General features: G+C 49.7%; 2 protein-coding genes across 6 annotated transcripts in view; one reads left to right on the top strand and one right to left on the bottom strand.

Annotated features, from left to right (window-relative positions):
* LRRC2 (leucine rich repeat containing 2) overlaps positions 1-8,394 on the bottom strand; it is a 20,837-nt gene extending 12,443 nt beyond the window's left edge. For 2 of the 5 annotated variants that reach the window (XM_081160395.1, XM_081160394.1), the window contains exon 1: positions 3,114-3,384. The gene's annotated coding sequence lies outside the window, so the exon portion shown is untranslated. Of the gene's footprint in view, positions 1-1,985; positions 2,462-3,113; positions 3,385-8,353 lie in introns of those variants that run through there. The other 3 variants (XM_081160396.1, XM_081160397.1, XM_081160398.1) reach the window with 3 other exon arrangements.
* On the top strand, positions 7,998-14,381 carry CRIPTO (cripto, EGF-CFC family member). The gene is made up of 7 exons (XM_081160399.1): positions 7,998-8,304; positions 11,210-11,249; positions 11,351-11,403; positions 11,488-11,619; positions 12,067-12,181; positions 12,272-12,381; positions 13,566-14,381. Exons 1-7 carry the CDS (start codon positions 8,181-8,183, stop codon positions 13,679-13,681), a joined length of 690 nt encoding a protein of 229 aa, XP_081016525.1. The 5' UTR covers positions 7,998-8,180; the 3' UTR covers positions 13,682-14,381.
* The last annotated feature ends 4,348 nt before the right edge of the window (positions 14,382-18,729 follow it).

Raw genomic sequence — 18,729 nt, forward strand, 5'->3', positions numbered from 1 at the left:
ATCTGATTTGCACAAACACACGGAGTGTTGGTTGGCAAATAGTAGGACTCAGATTCTGTTGAGTTTCTTTCATTTTCTGAGGCCAGTAAATCCTTGAGAAGTAACCAGATCTGCACACTAACTGCCCCTGCCTTAAAAAATCATTGCTCATTAATTTGCAGAAATGCAATTCAAGTTTGCATCTTAGAGGAAGAGTCTCTCCTTGATGTCTTTCTGTTCTATTTTTAAATAGTTATAAATCACTATTAGTCTCAGTATTTTGGTGGGAAAGAGTATATCTTGTCTGTCATCTGACTGTGTTCACCATTTTCCATGTTCTGCAAAGCAGAGAAGGAGGTTCTGTTTCAATTAAGGTGGTTTGACTGTGCCAGGATTTATGTCAGGGCCCACTTGCCACCTGCTGGAGACATTCTCAGGACAAGAGCAACTGAACCAAGTGAGACAGGCCCAGCAGGCTGGTGAGCAGAGGGGCAGGGAAGAGGGGACCTGCAGCAGTCGGTTTCGCTGCCTGCCCCAGGGACACCCAGATGCCTGTGTGTCCTCTCCTCCCAGTCATCTCAAGGTGGGCAGCTGGCTGGAGGCCAGGTGACTTGCTAAGTAACCAACTGCCTGGGGCCTGGCAGTTGTCAGCAGCAGAGTGTCCAACATGCAGGTGGCAGCCACCATGCCCTGAGGATGCTCCAGCAGCCCTATGGAGAAGCAACTGAGGCCTCCCGCCAACAGCCATGTGAGCAGAAGCCGTCTTAAAAGCAGATCCTGCAGCCCCAGTGGACATGACTTCAGATGACCGTAGCCCTGGCCAACATCTTCACCGTAACTACATGAGAGACCCTGAGCGAGAACCACTCAGCTAAGCCACTCCAGATTTCCGACCTCAATCCACCCCGGTTGCCCGAATCCCCCTGTGGAGACTGACTCCATATTTCTCTGGAGGTCAGTCCTTTGTGCTTTTTGTGTCCTCACTCTGTCCACCCTCTATGTGGACATTCTCCTGCACACATCCAATTCATCACTAAGTCTTCATGGTCATGCGATTCTCACCACCAGTTAGGGTCACATCTGGCCTCGGTTGTGCAAAAATCACAGCTGGTCTCCTGACTTCCCACTCAGCCACATCCAATCCATTTGTCACACCGTAGTGACAGTCATTTTCCAAGGAGAACCAGAGCATGCTGCCACCTGGCTCAAGTCCTCCAGAGACTTCCCTTTGGAATGAGAGGGAGACCCCAGCTCCCCACAGGGCCCAATAAGTACCTGGCATAATGTGCCCTGGGCCAGCCCCTCTCACTCACCCCAACTGCTCTCCTCAAGTGCTTGTCTCCCCGGCTTCCTACCTCCTCAGACTGTTCACGTGCTCCCTCTGTCTGGATGCAGCCACTTGAGAGGCCCCAGACGTGGGCTCAGAGCCTGGACCCCTCAAGTTAATCCCCTCACCCCTTCACTCCCAACACTGAGCAGCCACCCAGTAACAATGGCTGGAGGGCTGCAGGCGCCGGGCTCCTGCCCCTGAACCTCCACACAGGAACCCTGTGCACTGAGCCAGTTTACTGGGTGCATGTTTCCGTTCCTTGATTCCTGGGAACCCTACACACCTGACATTATGGGCACTCACTAAATGCAGAAAGATGACTGTCCCTGCCTCCGCGTTCCCAATCTAGAGGGGAGAACAGATGCTGAAAGGGATGCATTTTAACACAGCAGCGTGTGGATTCAGCACCAGAGGCTGCCCAAGCTGCTGTGGGAGCCAGAAGAAGAGGGATGCCCTCAAGTGGGGGTGGGGGGTCCCGCAGGGACCTTGAGGAAGGGGAAATACTTTTCCACACTCCCTCCCCACCCCAAGCATATCAGAATCACTTTACAGAACCATCTGTGTTCCCGAGCCAGAGGGCACGACTGGAAAAACGTGTCCCCTGGCACCAGAACACATGTCTCCTCTCAGATGTCATATGCCAGGGTTCCAGGCAGGAGGGGGACTGTCTGGTCACCTTGTCCTCTCCTTTCTTGCCAAATGATAAACTGGCCTTGGCCTGTGTGGCTCAGTTGGCTGGGTGTCGTCCTGTGCACTGAAAGGTCGCTGGTTTGATTCCCAGTCAGGGCACATGCCCCAGTGCAGGCTCCATTCCTGGTAGGGGGCATGTGGCAGGCAGCTGGTCGATGTTTCTATCGGAAAATGTCTGATGTTTTAAAAAAGGAAATCAAGGCGGACATTGTTGCCAATTAAATATAAGATAAAAATGAGAGGGACATGAGTGTCTGAGGGTCTCTCTCCCCGGGCACGGTTAGCAGAGGTTGTTTGGGAGAACAGCCAACCCCTGAGGCATGGGAGAGGGTTCGGTCCAGCGGGAGAGCCTCAGCTGGGCTGCTTACAAAGGCGACAGGTCTCCTCTGGGCGTCCAATCACTTTTTTCTTTTCATACGCTTCTTATTGATTTTGAGGGCGGGAGAAGGAGAGGGAGAGGCACTGAGAAAGAGAAACACCCAGGGCTGGCTCCTGCACGCCCCCTGCCGGGAACCCCCAGCATGTGCCCTGACCCGGAATCTACTGGGACCCTTTGGTGCACGGGGCGCACTCACCCACCTGGGCCACACTGGCCAGGGCTCCCATCGCCTTTTCACCCTCACCCCCAGCCAGGGCAAGAGACAGATGCCGGGCAGATGCCAGGCATCCCTTCAGGGCACCGAAGAAGACACAAAGTTGATTTCTCGCCCCTGAACAGCACGTGGGACCACAAAGGTTGCAGCTGGGCCTTGGGCACCAGGGCAGGACTGGGAGTACCCACGAACCAAGGAGCGGGAGCCGTGGGGACCCTGCCACGCAGCAGCCCGGTCTCCTTCCCCCAGCCCCGCCCCCGCCCCCGCCCCAGCCCCATCCAGTTCCAGTCCTGGCCCTAAAATGCAGGTTACTGCGGAATCCTGCCCAGTGTGTCCCGCTGCGGGTGCCCGCCGGGTCCTGCCGTGGCGCGGCGGGAAAGACATAAACAAGGAGCGCACTGTCCCCACGCTCCCGGCAGGTGCCCCCGCCCGTCCCGCAACCCGCCCCCGCCCCCGCCCCCCGCCCCCGGTTCCGGAGCAGCCGCCCGCTCGCGCCCCGGCCCCTCCACCGGGCCACCTACCCGCGGGCGCGCCGCAGCCCGAGCCCCTGGCCGCCGAGCCGCGCCCGAGCCGGACGCGCTCCAAGTGCCCAGCCGCGGCCTGTGCGCTCACGGGCTATATTTGTAAGCTGAAAACAGATCTGCAGGACATGTGCTGATCAACGAACTGCTATCTATTCTATGTGACTCAGCCCGGCGGGACACAAAACAGACCTCGCCGGGGAGGGCTTGGCACCGCGCAAACGGCGGCCCGGCCCGCGCGAGCCCGCAGCCCGGATTATCCGCGCCCCCCCGCGGGTGGCGGGGCCTTTGGACGCTGGAAACCCGGGAGTGTGCTGCCTGAAGGGGGGCGGGAAAGGGAAAGGGCCCCGGGAAAGGGAAAGGGCCCCGGGAAAGGGAAAGGGCCCCGGCTCCGCGCTCCAGCTGGGAGCCGCCGGAAAGCAGAAGAAAGCCAGGGACCCAGGGCGCGTAAAATGTTTTTTCAATATTCGAAGCAACAGGTGTGCAAGGTCTTGATTTTATTCTTACAGGGTGTTTTTCTTTCCTTTTTAATTTCTTACAACGTACGTGAGTTTAGGTTCTCTTTAGAGATTTTACTACCTGGGAAAATAGTATTTGTTCATAGCCAACATGCTGACAATTTGATAATTAGTTAATCATCCGGAATCTAGCGCCCTGGGCCCAATCCACACACCCCGCCCCGCAACACGCCTCACACCTGTGCCCTAACCACAAGCACACCTTTGTCTAATATACGCACAGTAAGTCTAATTATAAAATGGTTTGATTTTGAGAGGACTATTTTCTTTGTAGAATATTTTTTATTTGTTGACATTTATAATTGTTGACACTTATAATTAAATCATCATTTTATATTGTACACTAAGTTGGTGGGGTGCAAAAAAAACACCTGTGTGACTATATTAAATCAGACCTCTAAAGTGTTGGGTGTGCTTCTTACTACTTAGAATAGAATTTTTATATTGTTTTTCTCTTTTGATAAATAACGTAAGTTACCTACTTAGTAGTTAATGTTTGGTTTGGTTTTTGTTTGTTTGGGGTTTTTTTGTTTTTGTTTTTGTGGTATTATGAACCAAAGAATATAAATGGAAAAAGCAGTTTCGGTTCAGATAGATATTACTTAAATACTATTTCAATTTATGAGCGCTAAATATTTAAAAGCTTAATCATACTTAAATGGAAAAATATTTTTCCCCACAAATTCATTCAAAATTCCAACTGCAGTGGGATGTTTTGATGATGCTGGTGTGGGAGAAGCGGCTATGGCATAGCCCAGGCTCCTTCCACTGTAATGTGCACCAAATAGGACTGAGAAATTTAGCAAATATAAAAATGCTTTCGGGTACATTTCAATTTCAGATAAACTATGGAACTTGGTAAATAAATTTTATAGGCTGAACTGGATCACCCCAAAATTTATATCTTGAAGTCTTAACCTGCAATAGTACCTCAGAAGTAACTCTTGGAGATAGGGCCTTTAAAGGGGTAATTAAGATAAATGAAGTCATATGGGTGGACCCTAATGCAATATGACTAGTATTCTTGTAAGAAGAGATTAGGACAGAGTGTGACACACAGAGGAAAGACCCTGTGAGAACACAACAAGGAGGTGGCTGCCTGCAAGAGGCCTCAGAAGAAACCAAACCTGCAGACAACTTCATCTTGGACTTCTAGCCTTCAGAGCTGTGAGAAAAGGAATCTCTGCTGTTTAAGCCCCTTGGCCTATGGTATTTGTTATGGTGGCCCTAGCAAACTAATAGAATAGGCAAATTTCATAAGGTCAGTTAGATACATGTTCAATATAAATATCTGTAACCACAACAATTGAAGTGAAAGATACCATTTCCTTAAACATTAAAAGGAAACAAATATTAACTAAACTGTGCAAACCTCTATATAGAAAACTATAAAAATTATTGAAAGAAATTAAACAACACCTGAACAAATCTTCATGGACTGGAAGACCCAATATGACACAGATGTTCATTCCAACTCCCCTCTGAAGAGTCAATGCACTCTAATCAAAATCCCAACAGAATTTTTTGGAAATTTAGAAACGTATTTAAAAGTTATATGGAAATGTAAAAGATCAAGTATAGTCAAGATAATCTTTAATATAAAGAACAAAGGGAGAGTACTTGCTATGCCAAATATCAAGGACTATTATAAAGTTACAGTAATGACGACAGGATGGTATTGGCACAAATAGACAAACCAAACACAAAAAGCATAAAAAAACAAGCTCACAAACACACAATCATTGATTCCTGATGAAAATGGTATTGTAGAGCAGTAATATAAGAATGGTTTTTTTTCAATAAATGGTGCTGAATAGGGCATGAAGTCAATAATATTGTAATAACTATGTAAGGTGACAGATAGCTACTAGACTTATTGTGATAACTTTGTTAGGTATATAAATGTTGACTCACTATGTTGTACACTTGAAGCTAATATTGTATATCAACTGTAATTAAAAATAAATTAAAATAAATAAGTGGTGCTCAACCTTCGTATAGATTCAATGCGGTGGAATACTATACAGCAATGAACATGAGCAAACCTCTACAAACATCATGAATGATTCTCATCAACATAAAGTCAAGCAAAAAGAAGTAGACTTTTATAAAGTTTCAAAACCACAGAAAAATCAATCTATGGGATTTGAAATCAGAAACATGGTTAGCTTTGGGGAAGAGGGAAGGGGTGGTCATTGTGAAGAGGCATGGGGTGGATTTCTGGAATTCTAGCAATAAGCTTCTTGACCTGAGTAGTGGTTCCATGGTACTCGCTTCTGAATAACTTACTAATTGTAACCCCTTACTATCTGTACACTTATATGAATGCACGATATACTGCCATAAAAAAGTTTTAAAGTATTTGTATTCATTTTATATCGTTGTGAAACAAATTCTCACAAACTCAGTTGTCATCATTTATTATCTCAGAATCCCCATAGGTCAGGAGTCCAGTCTGGCTCAGCTGCGTTTCCAGAGTGGGGCACACTTCAAAGTGCCCGGGATCATCTGCCTCCTGGAAATCTTCTCACTAGAGCACTTGAACTCATTTCTTACACAGGTTAGGTTTTGCACTCCGCCTTCCTCCGCTTGCATTTAATCCATTTCAAAACCCTTAAGAGCTGTGAAGAATGCCTGGATGTTAACAAATACAAAATCCACTTAGGAAGCGCTTTAAGTGAGATTCTCCAGGCCTTGTGAACGCACACGGGACCCCCGCTTGCCCTCCTAAGTCTCACTCCTGGGAGTCCGTCTGCCCATCCATCTGTCTGCTGGGGCCACTGGCCTTGGAATCAGGGAGTGACTGCCTTCTCCCAATTAGCAGCTTTTTGATAACACTAAAATGGCACTTGGCGAAGATTACTGGGCTTATCTTAACTGGGGAGACAGGGAGAGGGAGTGGGAGCTGCCTTGGAAAGCTGTCTCCTCACTGCACTCAGCGCAGAGTAGCTGGTGAGCAAATATCTGTTGAATTTGGTTGGAAGGAGCAAAATTTTGGTGAGAAAGAATCCTAAACCATATCCATGCCTGAAAGTCTCAATCAGACTTCCCTTACCCTGCCATGATTTCCAGCGAGTGCCTCACCATTATCTTGTCTTAGACATTCCCCTGGTAAACTCCCCTGAACAAGCTGCCCCAAATTCCGCATTGCTTGGACTTCTTGGGATTTGTTTCCCTTCCCTTTTTTGTTGTGTTTCCCGGCTCAGGATGGGAAAGAGGGTTGCTTTCCTGCGGTGCTTCTCAAAGTCCTTGCCCTGGCCTCATACCACCCCCTTGTAGAAACTAAGGCTGACACCTGACATTTCCGTCAGATGGACTAAGACTTAAGAAGAGGAAGCCAGCGCGGGCAGGCCCTGCACTGGAGGCTGGGAAAGCTGAGGTTGCCAGGGACCCTGGTCTCTGGACAACCGAGTCTGGGCGACCCGGGACAGGGGGCAGGGTTGGTGAAAGACAAGAAGACAAGCCGCTTGCCCTGGTACCAGGATGGGGCCGCAGGGCCTCTCAGTCGGAAACCAGGGAAGGGAGGAGGGTATCGGGATGGGCTTCCCAGAGCAAACGGCCTCTGGGCTGAGTCTCCAAAAAGAATCCAGTTCAAGTTCCCTCTAAGAGCTGCCTGCCACGTCACGGAAAAAGAAATACAGTTGACCCCTGAACAACACGGGTTAGGGGCGCTGACCCCCAGAGCAGTTGAAAACCCACATATAATTTGTGCCTCCCCCAAACCTTAACTATTAATAGCCAACTATTGACCGGAAGCCTTACCAATAGCAAAAACAGTCCATTAACACATATTTTGTATGTGATACCTATTATATACTCTATTCTTACCATAAAATAAGTTAGAGAAGAGAAAATGTTATAAGAAAATCGTAAGGAAGAGAAAACACATTACATTATTTATTGAGAAAAATCCACATATAAGTGGACCCTCTCAGTTCCAGCGCACGTTGTTGCAGGGCCGACAGTCCAAGCATCCCATAAAATACAGGAAACCAGGCGAATCCAAACAACAAAGACGTTCTATTTTCAGACACGGAATTAGCAAAAATTAAGAGACGGTGCAGCCAGCTGGTAAGGATATGGGGGGGCGGGGGAAGGAGACCGGTGCAGCCTTCTTGGAAAGTTAATTTGGAAATGTTCGCCTTTTAGCCAAGCAATTCAGTGCTGGAAATTTACCAGGCGGATATACATACTCTCAAGCATCCGCTAGGATGCCTGTTCACGGGAGTTCATCACAAAATGCGGAAACACGCTGTGTCCATTCATGGCTGAGTAATTCATGTGTCTATAGAGGAACTCATATAACACACACACACACACACACACACACGGAGCCCCTCCTAAGCCCTTCTCTTCCTTCCTACCCAGTTTATAGAGCAGTTGAGCTTTTAAGTGACTGGCGTGAGCCTGTCTTCCCCACTGAGACTGCAAATTTGCGAGAGCAAGAATCCATTCCTCTAAACCCCACAGCGATTAGTGGCAAATGCAGGCTAGGCTTCCAGTTGCTGGTTAAGTTCATTGGCGAGAACAGAAAGCCATTAACTTGCTAATGAATGGGCGAGGCCTTGTCGCCGGCTGTGGGGCGCTGCGCAGGGTGGGACCAGAGGCCCTGCGGTCCTCAGCTGGAGGGACTTCCCAGCCCGGCCGCCTGAATGTTCCAGGAGCGGTGACAGGTAAGACACTGTGCGACCCTAGGAGCTCTACGATAAAAGTATCCTTTACCTGAAAGCCTTGTCATTGCGCCGAAGAAGTGGCTGTCCTTTCGGTTACCTCTTTAGTTGGGGTTTAAGTCCATACATTCTTGACCAAGCTCACACCTACCCCACCTCCCACTGTGTCTCCTTCCTTGAATTTTAGACAGACACCGGGAGCCTGTCTTCCGGCGATGATGTTTTTTGGTTTGACTCTTCTTGGTTGGCTGGATGGTTTTAAGTCAAATGCTTATTTGTGTGATTTTAAACACACAATTCTGTCTCTCCTGCCCCAGCTTTTAATACACAGTAACAGCTTGAGGGTGACACGGAAATGTCCCAAGGCCAAGAAAATCTGTTTTTCACTTTCAGTCCTAAGTGCCCTCCACTAGGGGTGAGGCGGGCTGCCCGGGACTGGGGAACCCCCCCATTCCAGTGTGTCCTACCCCCAAGCCTGGTGCTCCGTGGGTCTCAGACACACAGAACTTCACTGGCTGAAGGCTGGGCAGCCTCTGTCAGTTCCATCGGTGACCCAGCAGAGGTGTCCAGTGGCCATTCTACGGTCACCCGTCAAGTCCCCCACTCAGAGGCAGAAGCAAGTTTTTGCAGTTACCCCAATTACAGCCACTGATTACTGGCCTTTCTCCCCCACTACACAGTGGGGTCACTTCTCACAACCGTGTCCCGAGAGCCCATAGCAACATAGCACGTGCATTAAATACCTGTTTAATGAACAGCCTGTGGGTCCCCAGCCCCACAGCAAATCCCTGGCCACCCAAACACCACAGCCCTCCTATCCGGAAACTGACCGGGCTCTGTCTACGCTGCACACACTTCACTTTCTCCGCCTCTGCAGGTCTTTTCAGTGAGTTCCTGTCCTCAGACAATAGACGTGGTGCGGCAGGAAGGCTGGCAGCCTTGGGTTGTGGACTGAGCTCACCCAGCGCCAGACTCAGGGTCTCAGTTCTTTCCTCTGAAAATGGGGAGGCCTTTGCCAGGGGTCCTAGTTCAAATTCGAAAAGTTCCACAACAGCCCCTTTGGAGTAGGAGGTGCCGGTGCTGTCTGCCCAGCCTCCATGGAGAAGACATTCAAACCCACGAACGGACTGGGTTGTCTCATCTCTAAAGCGAGACTACTCGTGGCCATGCTATTCCCACTTGGGTGTTGAGGTCTGAGCGCTCCACCAAGCACTTTCTTTGTTCCTGTGAGCCTCCTGGCAGCCCCTGGGGTTGGGTGGGTCACCTCCTCTGTGCCGCCCTCCCCTCCCCCACATCCGGCCTCCAGCCCCGGGGCCAAGTCCCCCGGCCCCCAGGAATGTCTGCATGCCACCAGGAGCTGAAAGGCCACACGGGGAGTGGCCTGCGGCTGCGGAGCTGAAAATGCTGCCAGCTATGAGTAAATGGGCGCATCCGCCCACGGTTCGCATAGGGCCCTACCCCCAATAAAAATAATCTTACATTTAACTCTCCGGGGATGCAGGTGGAAGAGCTAATAGCGGCCCTTTTCAGCACTGGTGGACCCAGCGCGGTCACACAGGTGGACACTGACACTGAAATGGCCTCAGTGCAGCGGATCCCTTCTGTCGCGTGTAAATCCTATGAACCTGGGTGAAAAGAGAACTTTCAGAAAAGCTTCCCGCTTGTGTAGCTGGCAATGTTAGGTAAACGCCAGGCTTTGACTTTAGGAATTAGAATTAAATTATATTTAGGAGCTACCCATGACTTTGGGCGTGTTTAGTAACGAATTAAACACTCTGGGGCACTGTGTTCGGTGAGTGGATGCACCTCGCCAGCTGTGGTGTGACCCCCAAATAAACGCCTTGAGGGTAACACGGGATGCCTCTGAATTTGGGGTTAACGCTGGTGTCATGAGGGCTGGGGTGAGGGAATGGAAGGGGCCGCACTGCGGGGGCCCTGGGAGACTGAAAAATCCCGGTGAAACCCCGTGGCCAGGCTGAAATGGCCTCCCAAGCTGGACTGCCATCTTTCTAGAACTTTTCCCTGAGGCAGGCCTGGCACCCTGACTGCAGACCCCAAGGGGCTGCCAGCAGCCTGCCCGGGAGGCGCAGCGCCAGGCCTTAAACTCAGTTACCTGAGGTGGGGAACCCCTCCGGGACCCTTCCTGACTCTGAACCTCCAGCTCCTTTGCCAGCCTCCTGGCCTTTCGCCCGCCCCCCCACACCCACTGAACTCGCCACCGGCCCACCTGAGTCTGCCCCGGGCAGAGCACCAGGCTCAACGCACCTTTCTTGGAAAAACAAAAATGAAAGCAAATTTCAAGAATTAAAACTTAGCAATAAAATATCAAACACCTTGCGAGCCCATACGTGGTGTTTAGAATTTCCTGACCAAACAATTACTGCCCACCACTCCCTGACCTGGAATCGCCAACTGGATAGTGTCATTGATTTGCCTTTTTTTTTTTCCCCCCCAAAAAAATAAATCTGATATTTTTAACCCAAAACTAATGACGGACATTAGGCCTGGTTAACCACCGTTTTACAAGGCTCTGCCTTTTCCACTCTTTGTTGGGGGGGAGCTTTACCGCCTCTCACCTCCACCCCGGGAGAGCTTAAGCGCTGTGCCCGGCGGGGGTCCCCCCTGCCCGCCCCCGGAGGAGAGGAGGGGAATCCCGGGAAGGCTGAGTCCCTGGCTAAGGATTGGGACCCAAGGTTGTGATGAGCGCCGCCCCCACTCCACCCCCCATCCTGGTTTCCCCAGACATCCTGGCTCCTGCTTCTCCTGAGACCTGGGAAACGCATATTTCTCATCTGGGGTATTTTTCTTTTTAAATTCCCATTTTCATGTCAATAAATCAGTGTTTTCCTTTGGGTGTTTTGCAACGACTGAATTAAAGCCATGCTAACATTGCCCCCTGCATTGTTAGGAGCCATGGGCGGCTGGAAGACGGAGTGCCTCTCTTCCAGGTATGACCGCGTCTTGTCCTTGTGATGGGAAGCCCCAGGTGTTGGCCTGAAAGGTTTCATCTGCTTTGTTTTGCTAACAGCGTCTGATTTCCTATTCCTAGGGTGATTTTGATCTTGGCCATTTCCAAAGCATTTGAACTGGAATTAGTGGCTGGTAAGAGACTTTTGGTTCTTTTGATTACTAGCAATTTTTACGTGGCCCGAAACACAGACTCCATGAGTTGATTTTGTCATTAAGGGTTGGGCCATGAACTTGCACGTCCGTCGCAGGGAGACCCGGCCTTCAGAGACGACAGCCCTTGGTCCCAGGAGGAGCCTACAATTCGTCATCGGCCTTTCCAGTTTGTGCCACCCATGAGAATCCAGGACAGTAAGACCCACCTGCCTTAGATCTACACTGTGGGTGATGTCCCTCTCCTGGCCCTTCCTGTGTTTCCTATCTTTAGATCCCCTTTCACCTGGAGAGAGTGGGAACCTGCTTCTGGAATTGTGCAGATGGTTGGACAGGGTTTCATGATGGGGGCAAGAAAGGCTTTAGGTACCTCACGCCCCTGGAGTTTCCTTCACCTGATTCCACTTGGTGCTGGGGACTCCAGGAACCTCCACTGGCCTTTGCATGGAAAAGATTTCTCTGCTCAGAGACACAGGTAGCAGAAGGAACGCTAAAGCCCCCAAAGTCTTATTCTGTGAGGTGGGCAATGTTTCGACATCTGCCCACACTTTGGGGAGATGACGTCCTTGGCGCTCTGCGAGCCTTTGCTGACAGGAGCTCAGCTCTCCAACCCCTCCACCCTCTCAGCCGCCTCTTACCTCTCAGGTAAGGAGCTCAACAAAACCTGCTGCCTGAATGGGGGGACCTGCATGCTGGGGTCCTTTTGTGCCTGCCCTCCCTCCTTCTACGGACGCAACTGTGAGCACGACAAGCGCAGAGAGTAAGCCACTAAAAGGGGGCGCGAGGGAGAGGAGAGGGAAGGAGAAGTGGGACTTGAAATACATACGTGTCGCCGGATCCACTCACTCAGGAACTGCGGGTCTGTGCCCCACGGCACCTGGCTGCCCCGGAGGTGTTCCATGTGCAAATGCTGGCACGGCCGGCTGCGCTGCTTCCCTCAGACGTTCCTACCAGGTTGCGGTAAGTGGCATTGCCCTCTCGGTTGGTGGGTAGTTGCCTGTGGGCACTTAGCCAAAGGGGTCTCTTGTTTTACCTTGCGGCTTGCTAGAGACTGGCAGCCAGAGTTCCGCTTGGAAAAGCATCAAGGACTCCGGATGGGATGGTCACCTTGGCATCCGTGATATTTACACCCTCGCTGTCGCGACCCATGCTGCCTTTCGGGTGGAGACGTATTCCAAGTCTCTGACACTTTATAGCATGTGAATGTCTGTTGAGGAAAAGAAACGAGAAAAGGCTTGGCCTCTTAAAACACCGAAAGATGCTTTCTGGTGTCCTTTCCTTCGGGCGGGGAGACCCAGACAATCTCTAGGGGGACAGCTCAGTTAGTAGCCACCCCAGCAGTGGGGTGGGGGCCCCCAGCTCCAATTAATGCCCTTAAATTATACCACAGGCCTGACCCCACTCTCACTCCTTAGGGACTTGTGGGTCCTAACGGGTCCCTATACAGGCCCTCCTAGTGATTAGTCTCAGAACCTTTTCACCCTGTTGATTTTTATTGATTTGAGGGAAACAATGACAAGAAAGGCTGGGACCTAAAGGGGGACAAGAGGAGAGGGTTCTCTCCCCACCCCAACCTGAGCCAGATTTGTAGGTCCACCCAAGTTCAGAGGCCTCTCGTAGTTCCATCCCTGCAGATGTTAGACAGTGAAATGCAGGTAAAAGCAGTTGCCTCATTGAGTACAAGACGGGACCCACACCCAGGTGGGGACTGTGTCTTCCCCATTTGCATCCTGGGTGTCAGGCCCAGGACAGGCATTTGGTAAGTGTGGGTGGGGACTGTAGTTTCTTCCTGCAACTTGGGCCCAGAACATGCTGTGTCCTTAATCATCGGAGGCTAACCTAGTTCTGCTGCACCCCTGGAATTGATTGAAGGTGTCACTGGCTGGGGTAGGTGACCAGGTGTGAGAAAGCGCAAGTCCAAGGAAGAGCAAGTTCACAGTCGGCCTGTGGCAGCTTTTGTTGAAAGACGTTTTTCAGCAGTCTAAATTCGTGTAGTCAGTACTGTTGATCTCATAAGCACCCTGTACTCATCAAATGTTGGGCCCCAACTGATTTTTGGCTCGTGTAAATACGCCACGTGTGTGGGCAGCGGGACCTACTGCCGGAGGGATTTCCTTTAATGACCGAGCGTCCCTACTTTCCAGATGGCCATGTGATGGATGAGCACCTTGCGGCTTCCAGGGCTCCAGACTTAACACCATCTGCGTGCACTGTTCTCACGTTGGCTGCCACCTGCCTCGCTATACAGAGTCCATATTAATCCACATCTACATCTACGCGCAACATTGGTCGTGCAAATGTCATGGCCTTTAAAGGCTGTCCCTCCAACATCCTGGGAGCTGATCATTTGTGAGTTGCCTTGAAGTAGTGAACAGATTTCCATAAGGGTCTCTAGCATTCCTGCAGTACAGGCATCTCTCAAAGATATTGCAGGTTTGGTTCCAGACCACCGCAGTAAAGCTAATATCGCAATAAAGCGAGTCCCATGAAATCTTTGGTTTCCCAGTGCATATAAAGTTGTTTACACTATACTGTAGTCTGTTACATGTGCCGTGGCATTACGTCTAAAACAATGCACATACCTTAATTAAAAATATTTTGCTTCTAAAAAATTGTAACCATCATTTTGAGCCTTTGGCGAGTCGTAATCTTTTTGTGGGTGGAGGGTCTTACCTTCGTTTTTTGTTTTTGGTGTTTTTTTTAAAAAAAAAAAAAATGCAATATCTGTGAAGTGCAATAAAGCAAAGCGCAATATGTTAGATTTGCCTGAACCAACTACTTACCTCTACCCTGCCCTCCGTAAAAAAACTACTTAAAAAAAAAGAAAAACCTCAGTCATCTCTACATTGTGCCCAAGTGCTATGTGTCTTGATACATGGAACTCTACCAAGAGCTTCTTAATATTTTCCTTTAAACAAATAAATCCTATCTTCAGGTTATTAAAAGCTAATCTAATGTGTAGAGTTGATCACAATCAGTTAAGACAGCGTCTGGAAATGGAATGGAAGCCTCTGCGAGGGGAGCAAACGAGAGGGGACGCGCAGGTGTTAGAGACGAAGGACCGGGTGCGGACGCTGGAGGAAGGAAGAGCGCCCGGGGCCAGGGACACCAGGCGGAGAGAGGGGCAAAGAGGGGGGAGTGGGAACAGTGAGGTGGGTTACTTAAGCGATGACGCGATGGGCACAGAGAAGCAAGTGAGGCTAAGTCAGAGGGCAGTTCCTACAGAAGGCTGCAGGAGACAAGGCCACCCCTTTTTCCTCAAGGCATAAAGAGAGTCGAGTCTCCTTGGAAAAAAATTATATCTAAATTTCCCCAACAGGAGCGCGTAATCAGTTATGCTTATCCCATGCCAGGCAGTTATTTTAACCGCTGTAAAAGAGAAAATGTTCCCAATATATTGAGTTGCAAGCCAGGTGATAAAACTGGATGGTAGCGCCCATTTAAAATAGGTGGGCTCCATAGGTGTGCCCAGGAAGGAAGGGACGGACCTCACCCGCCTGTGGCTGCGGTTATTCCCGCGGCGCCGGGCCTGGGGCCGGTGGGGGGGGGTCTTCCCCCTGCGCTGCTGTGTTTTCCACCGCGAGGGGGTTACAGCTGTTTTCATGCTGGGGCGCAGGAGCTGCTCCTGGGGGGGAAGGGGGAAGGGGTGAGAGGCAGCGCCCTCATTAGCAGCCATGTGCTGTAAGATAATTAGCATTTCTTGGGACCCTGCCTACACCCCCACACAGGGAGTATGATGAAAGGAGGGACAGGGCCATTTGACCAAAGGTGTCCCCAGCACAGTCTGGCACCTCCAGGCGTCTCCACTTCCCTGCGGGCTTGGCGAGCTCCATCTGCTGAGCTGGGGAAACAAAGAACATATATAGATAGATGATAGATAGATGATAGATAGATAGATAGATAGATAGATAGATAGATAGATAGATAGATAGATGATAGATAGATAGATAGATAGATGATAGATAGATAGATGATAGATAGATATGATAGATGATAGATAGATAGATAGATAGATAGATAGATAGATAGATAGATAGATAGATAGATAGATGATAGAGATAGATAGATAGATAGATAGATAGATAGATAGATAGATAGATAGATAGATAGATAGATAGATAGATAGATAGATAGATGATAGATGATAGATAGATAGATAGATAGATAGATAGATAGATAGATAGATAGATGATAGAGATAGATAGATAGATAGATAGATAGATAGATAGATAGATAGATAGATAGATGATAGATGATAGATAGATAGATAGATAGATAGATGATAGAGAGATAGATAGATAGATAGATAGATAGATAGATAGATAGATAGATAGATAGATGATAGAGAGATAGATAGAGATAGATAGATGATAGATAGATAGATGATAGAGATAGATAGATAGATGGATAGATGGATAGATAGATAGATAGATAGATAGATAGATAGATAGATAGATAGATGATAGATAGATAGATGATAGATAGATAGAGATAGATGATAGATAGATGATAGATAGATGATAGAGATAGATAGATGGATAGATAGATAGATAGATGATAGATAGATTGATAGATGATAGAGATAGATAGATGATAGATGATAGATAGATAGATAGATGATAGATAGATAGATAGATAGATGATAGATAGATAGATAGATAGATAGATAGATAGATAGATAGATAGATAGATAGATAGATGATAGATATAGAAATGACAGCAGGAGACGCCTCTGCTCCCCCGGGCAGCAGCACCGCCCAGCTCCACAGTTGTCCCTTACATTGACCCTTCACAGGTCAGCCCCAGTTCCTAGGGCATCCTCCCGGGCAGGTGCCAACACTGGGAACCAAAAGATAAGTGAGAAATTATCTAATTGCAAATCACTTGGTTTCTTTTTAATCTTTTTTATTGGAAAAGGAAGAAAGGCAGGCAGGACTGTGGACAAGGGAAGTCGGCCCCTAGCCATGTCAGGCAGGAAATCTGACGTTGGTCATCCTAGGGCTTCCTCCTCAAAAGAAGTCAAAACTGACCAGACTTGCCAGACATCATAACAAAACCCACGTGCTATGAAAAGAGAAACGAGTCTCACTTGGCAGTGGGAAAAGTGAGGCGCTGAGTTTTCCGTAGTGCTAGGAGGTATTTGGGTAAAAGGCGCTTTCTCCATAAAAGGAGCCCTTGGGACCCCCGGGTATGCAAACACATCAGCTGTAAGTAGAAATGCAGGCAGCCCCTCTGCCCAGAGACGGCCCTGATTAGGTCCTTTGCCTAAGGCCCTTCCCCCCAAGCTTAAGGCTCTCTCTCCACTCACAGCTGCTGACGGCGACCACCACCCACGGCTAGGCTCAGTCAGCAGTCACAGCCTAGCCACGGGCCTCTGTCACCCCAAATCCAAGAATCCTCCCTGCGCATGGGAAGGAGGAGGGGGGTCCACAAAGGGAGGTCAGGTCAATCGCTTTGCAACTCCGTGAGTCCCTAAAAGCCCCACGTGAGAAGCATCAGGGGACAGTAACTGGTGATGTGCCCCCTCCCTCCCATACCTTTCTGCCCCATCCCCACCTTTCTCTCCCACCTGGGAAACACATGGAAACTCTGGGCTGGTTCTGAATTCAGCCTGCGAGAGAATGAGAAGGACCCGGGGGTGGGGGGGTGGGGGGGGCTGGCATTGCAATAGGTCCTCAGCAAACGAGCTGCCACATCTTTCTCTTCCCCGCACAGAAAACTGGTCTTTAATAGGCAAAGGCCATGAATAAAATTTGTGGCACCACAAATATAGAACCAGGAGTACTGCCAAGGAGACATTAGGCCACCAAGGGCCAGGCGGTGGTGACGGGACTAGAATTTTCAGTCTGCCCTGCCTTATATGGAAACTTTCTAACAAAACAAACCACTGAGTAATCATGGGGTTCAGCGTGGAGAAAACCAGGGGCTCTCTAGATCTCATTTTCCTTGACCCTGCAGTGGGGATATCCCATCTATGAAGGATCCTTGTGAGGATGGCATGAGAGCGTCCAGGGGTCCTGCTGGACCGGGTCTGGGCCAGATTGCTGCTCTGTGGACCACCTCCACCCTTCCTGAGCTGTACCCTTGAAACGTAAGGACGTGCTTGGCCAGACATGACTGGACTCAGCAGCCTCAATCTCAGTGCCTGGAAAGACCCCAAAAAAGTATTGCCCAAAATACTCTTCTCCACGGCTCTGCTGGAGAACCTGCCCCCGGTTCTCATTTTTCTTTAGAGATGACAGGGAAGACTTGGGTGCAAATGCTAGCGTGACCCAAGGCAGCCCACCAAGCAGGACTGGCTTACCAAGGTATGGGATGCAGATCAGATTTGTAAAGGCCTGGGAAAGGTCAGGAGGGAGACTCGAGCCCAGGCCCCGTCAATTTCGCAACTCTTCTCTTTTTCCAAGCACGATTTTAAACAAGGCCCCTGAAGATAAATGGCCAAGGCAGCCGATTTCTAATTCCCTACAGATCAGCGCACTGCAAAGTGGTCCAGGGCTCCTGGCCACACAAAGGCACTGGAAGCCTCCGAGGGAGGCTGCTGGCTGAGTTTGCAGAGGATGTCTCTTGGAGTTGGGGTCTGCAGTGGACAGAGACCTGGGCCGCTTGGGAACCAAGCCTGTGAGTCAGCAACTCTGTCAAGTCCTGTCCAGCCTCTGCCCAGGCTGCCCGGCACTGACGGGCCTGTCCCCCTGTGCACCGAAAGGTTGCCAGTTTGATTCCCGGTCAGGGCGCATCCCCGCTTGTGGGCTTGATCCCAGGGAAAAGGCGTGCAGGAGGCAGGGCAGCTGACTGATGTTTGCTCTCATATCGATGTTTCTCTCTCTCTCTCTCCCTGAGTGGCCCCCAAACCTACCTCCTGTCCTCCCCTCTGAAAGAACCCTCAGGCCCTGGCCAGGTAGCTCAGTTTGTTAGAGCATCGCCCCCATATGCCAAGGTTGTGGGTTCAATCTCCAGTCAGGACACGTACAAGAATCACCCAACGAATGCATAAATAAGTGGAACAACAAATCTCTCTCTCTCTCTCAAATCAATAAATAAAAATTTTTTTAAATGTTTAACTCAACGGCACAATTTGGCTCTGCTGCTGCAAAGGACCTTCATATTTGGGGGGAAAGGCTATTAAAATGCCCCACAGATTCAGAATCAGCTAGGCCCCCTGCTCCACTGCCCTAGGCTGCCACAGTGGAGGCCTGAGCACCAGCAGGACGACAACCTGACTGTCTCAGACAGAGGGCCATCCAGATGTTAAGCCAAGAGCACCACGCTCTGTGAAATGGCTTGAATGTTGCTTTCAACCGAGAAGCC

The sequence above is a fragment of the Miniopterus schreibersii genome (assembly GCF_964146895.1).
Source record: "Miniopterus schreibersii genome assembly, chromosome: 15".
Classification (NCBI taxonomy): Eukaryota; Metazoa; Chordata; class Mammalia; order Chiroptera; family Miniopteridae; genus Miniopterus; species Miniopterus schreibersii.

Excerpts from the sequence above, each read along its gene's own strand:
- CRIPTO (XM_081160399.1), top strand. The coding sequence starts at position 8,181 with ATGAATGGGCGAGGCCTTGTCGCCGGCTGTGGGGCGCTGCGCAGGGTG. Across the intron at positions 11,620-12,066 it reads ACCCATGAGAATCCAGGACA|GTAAGGAGCTCAACAAAACC; the intron begins GTAAGACCCACC and ends CTTACCTCTCAG. Across the intron at positions 12,382-13,565 it reads GACGTTCCTACCAGGTTGCG|ATGGCCATGTGATGGATGAG; the intron begins GTAAGTGGCATT and ends CCTACTTTCCAG.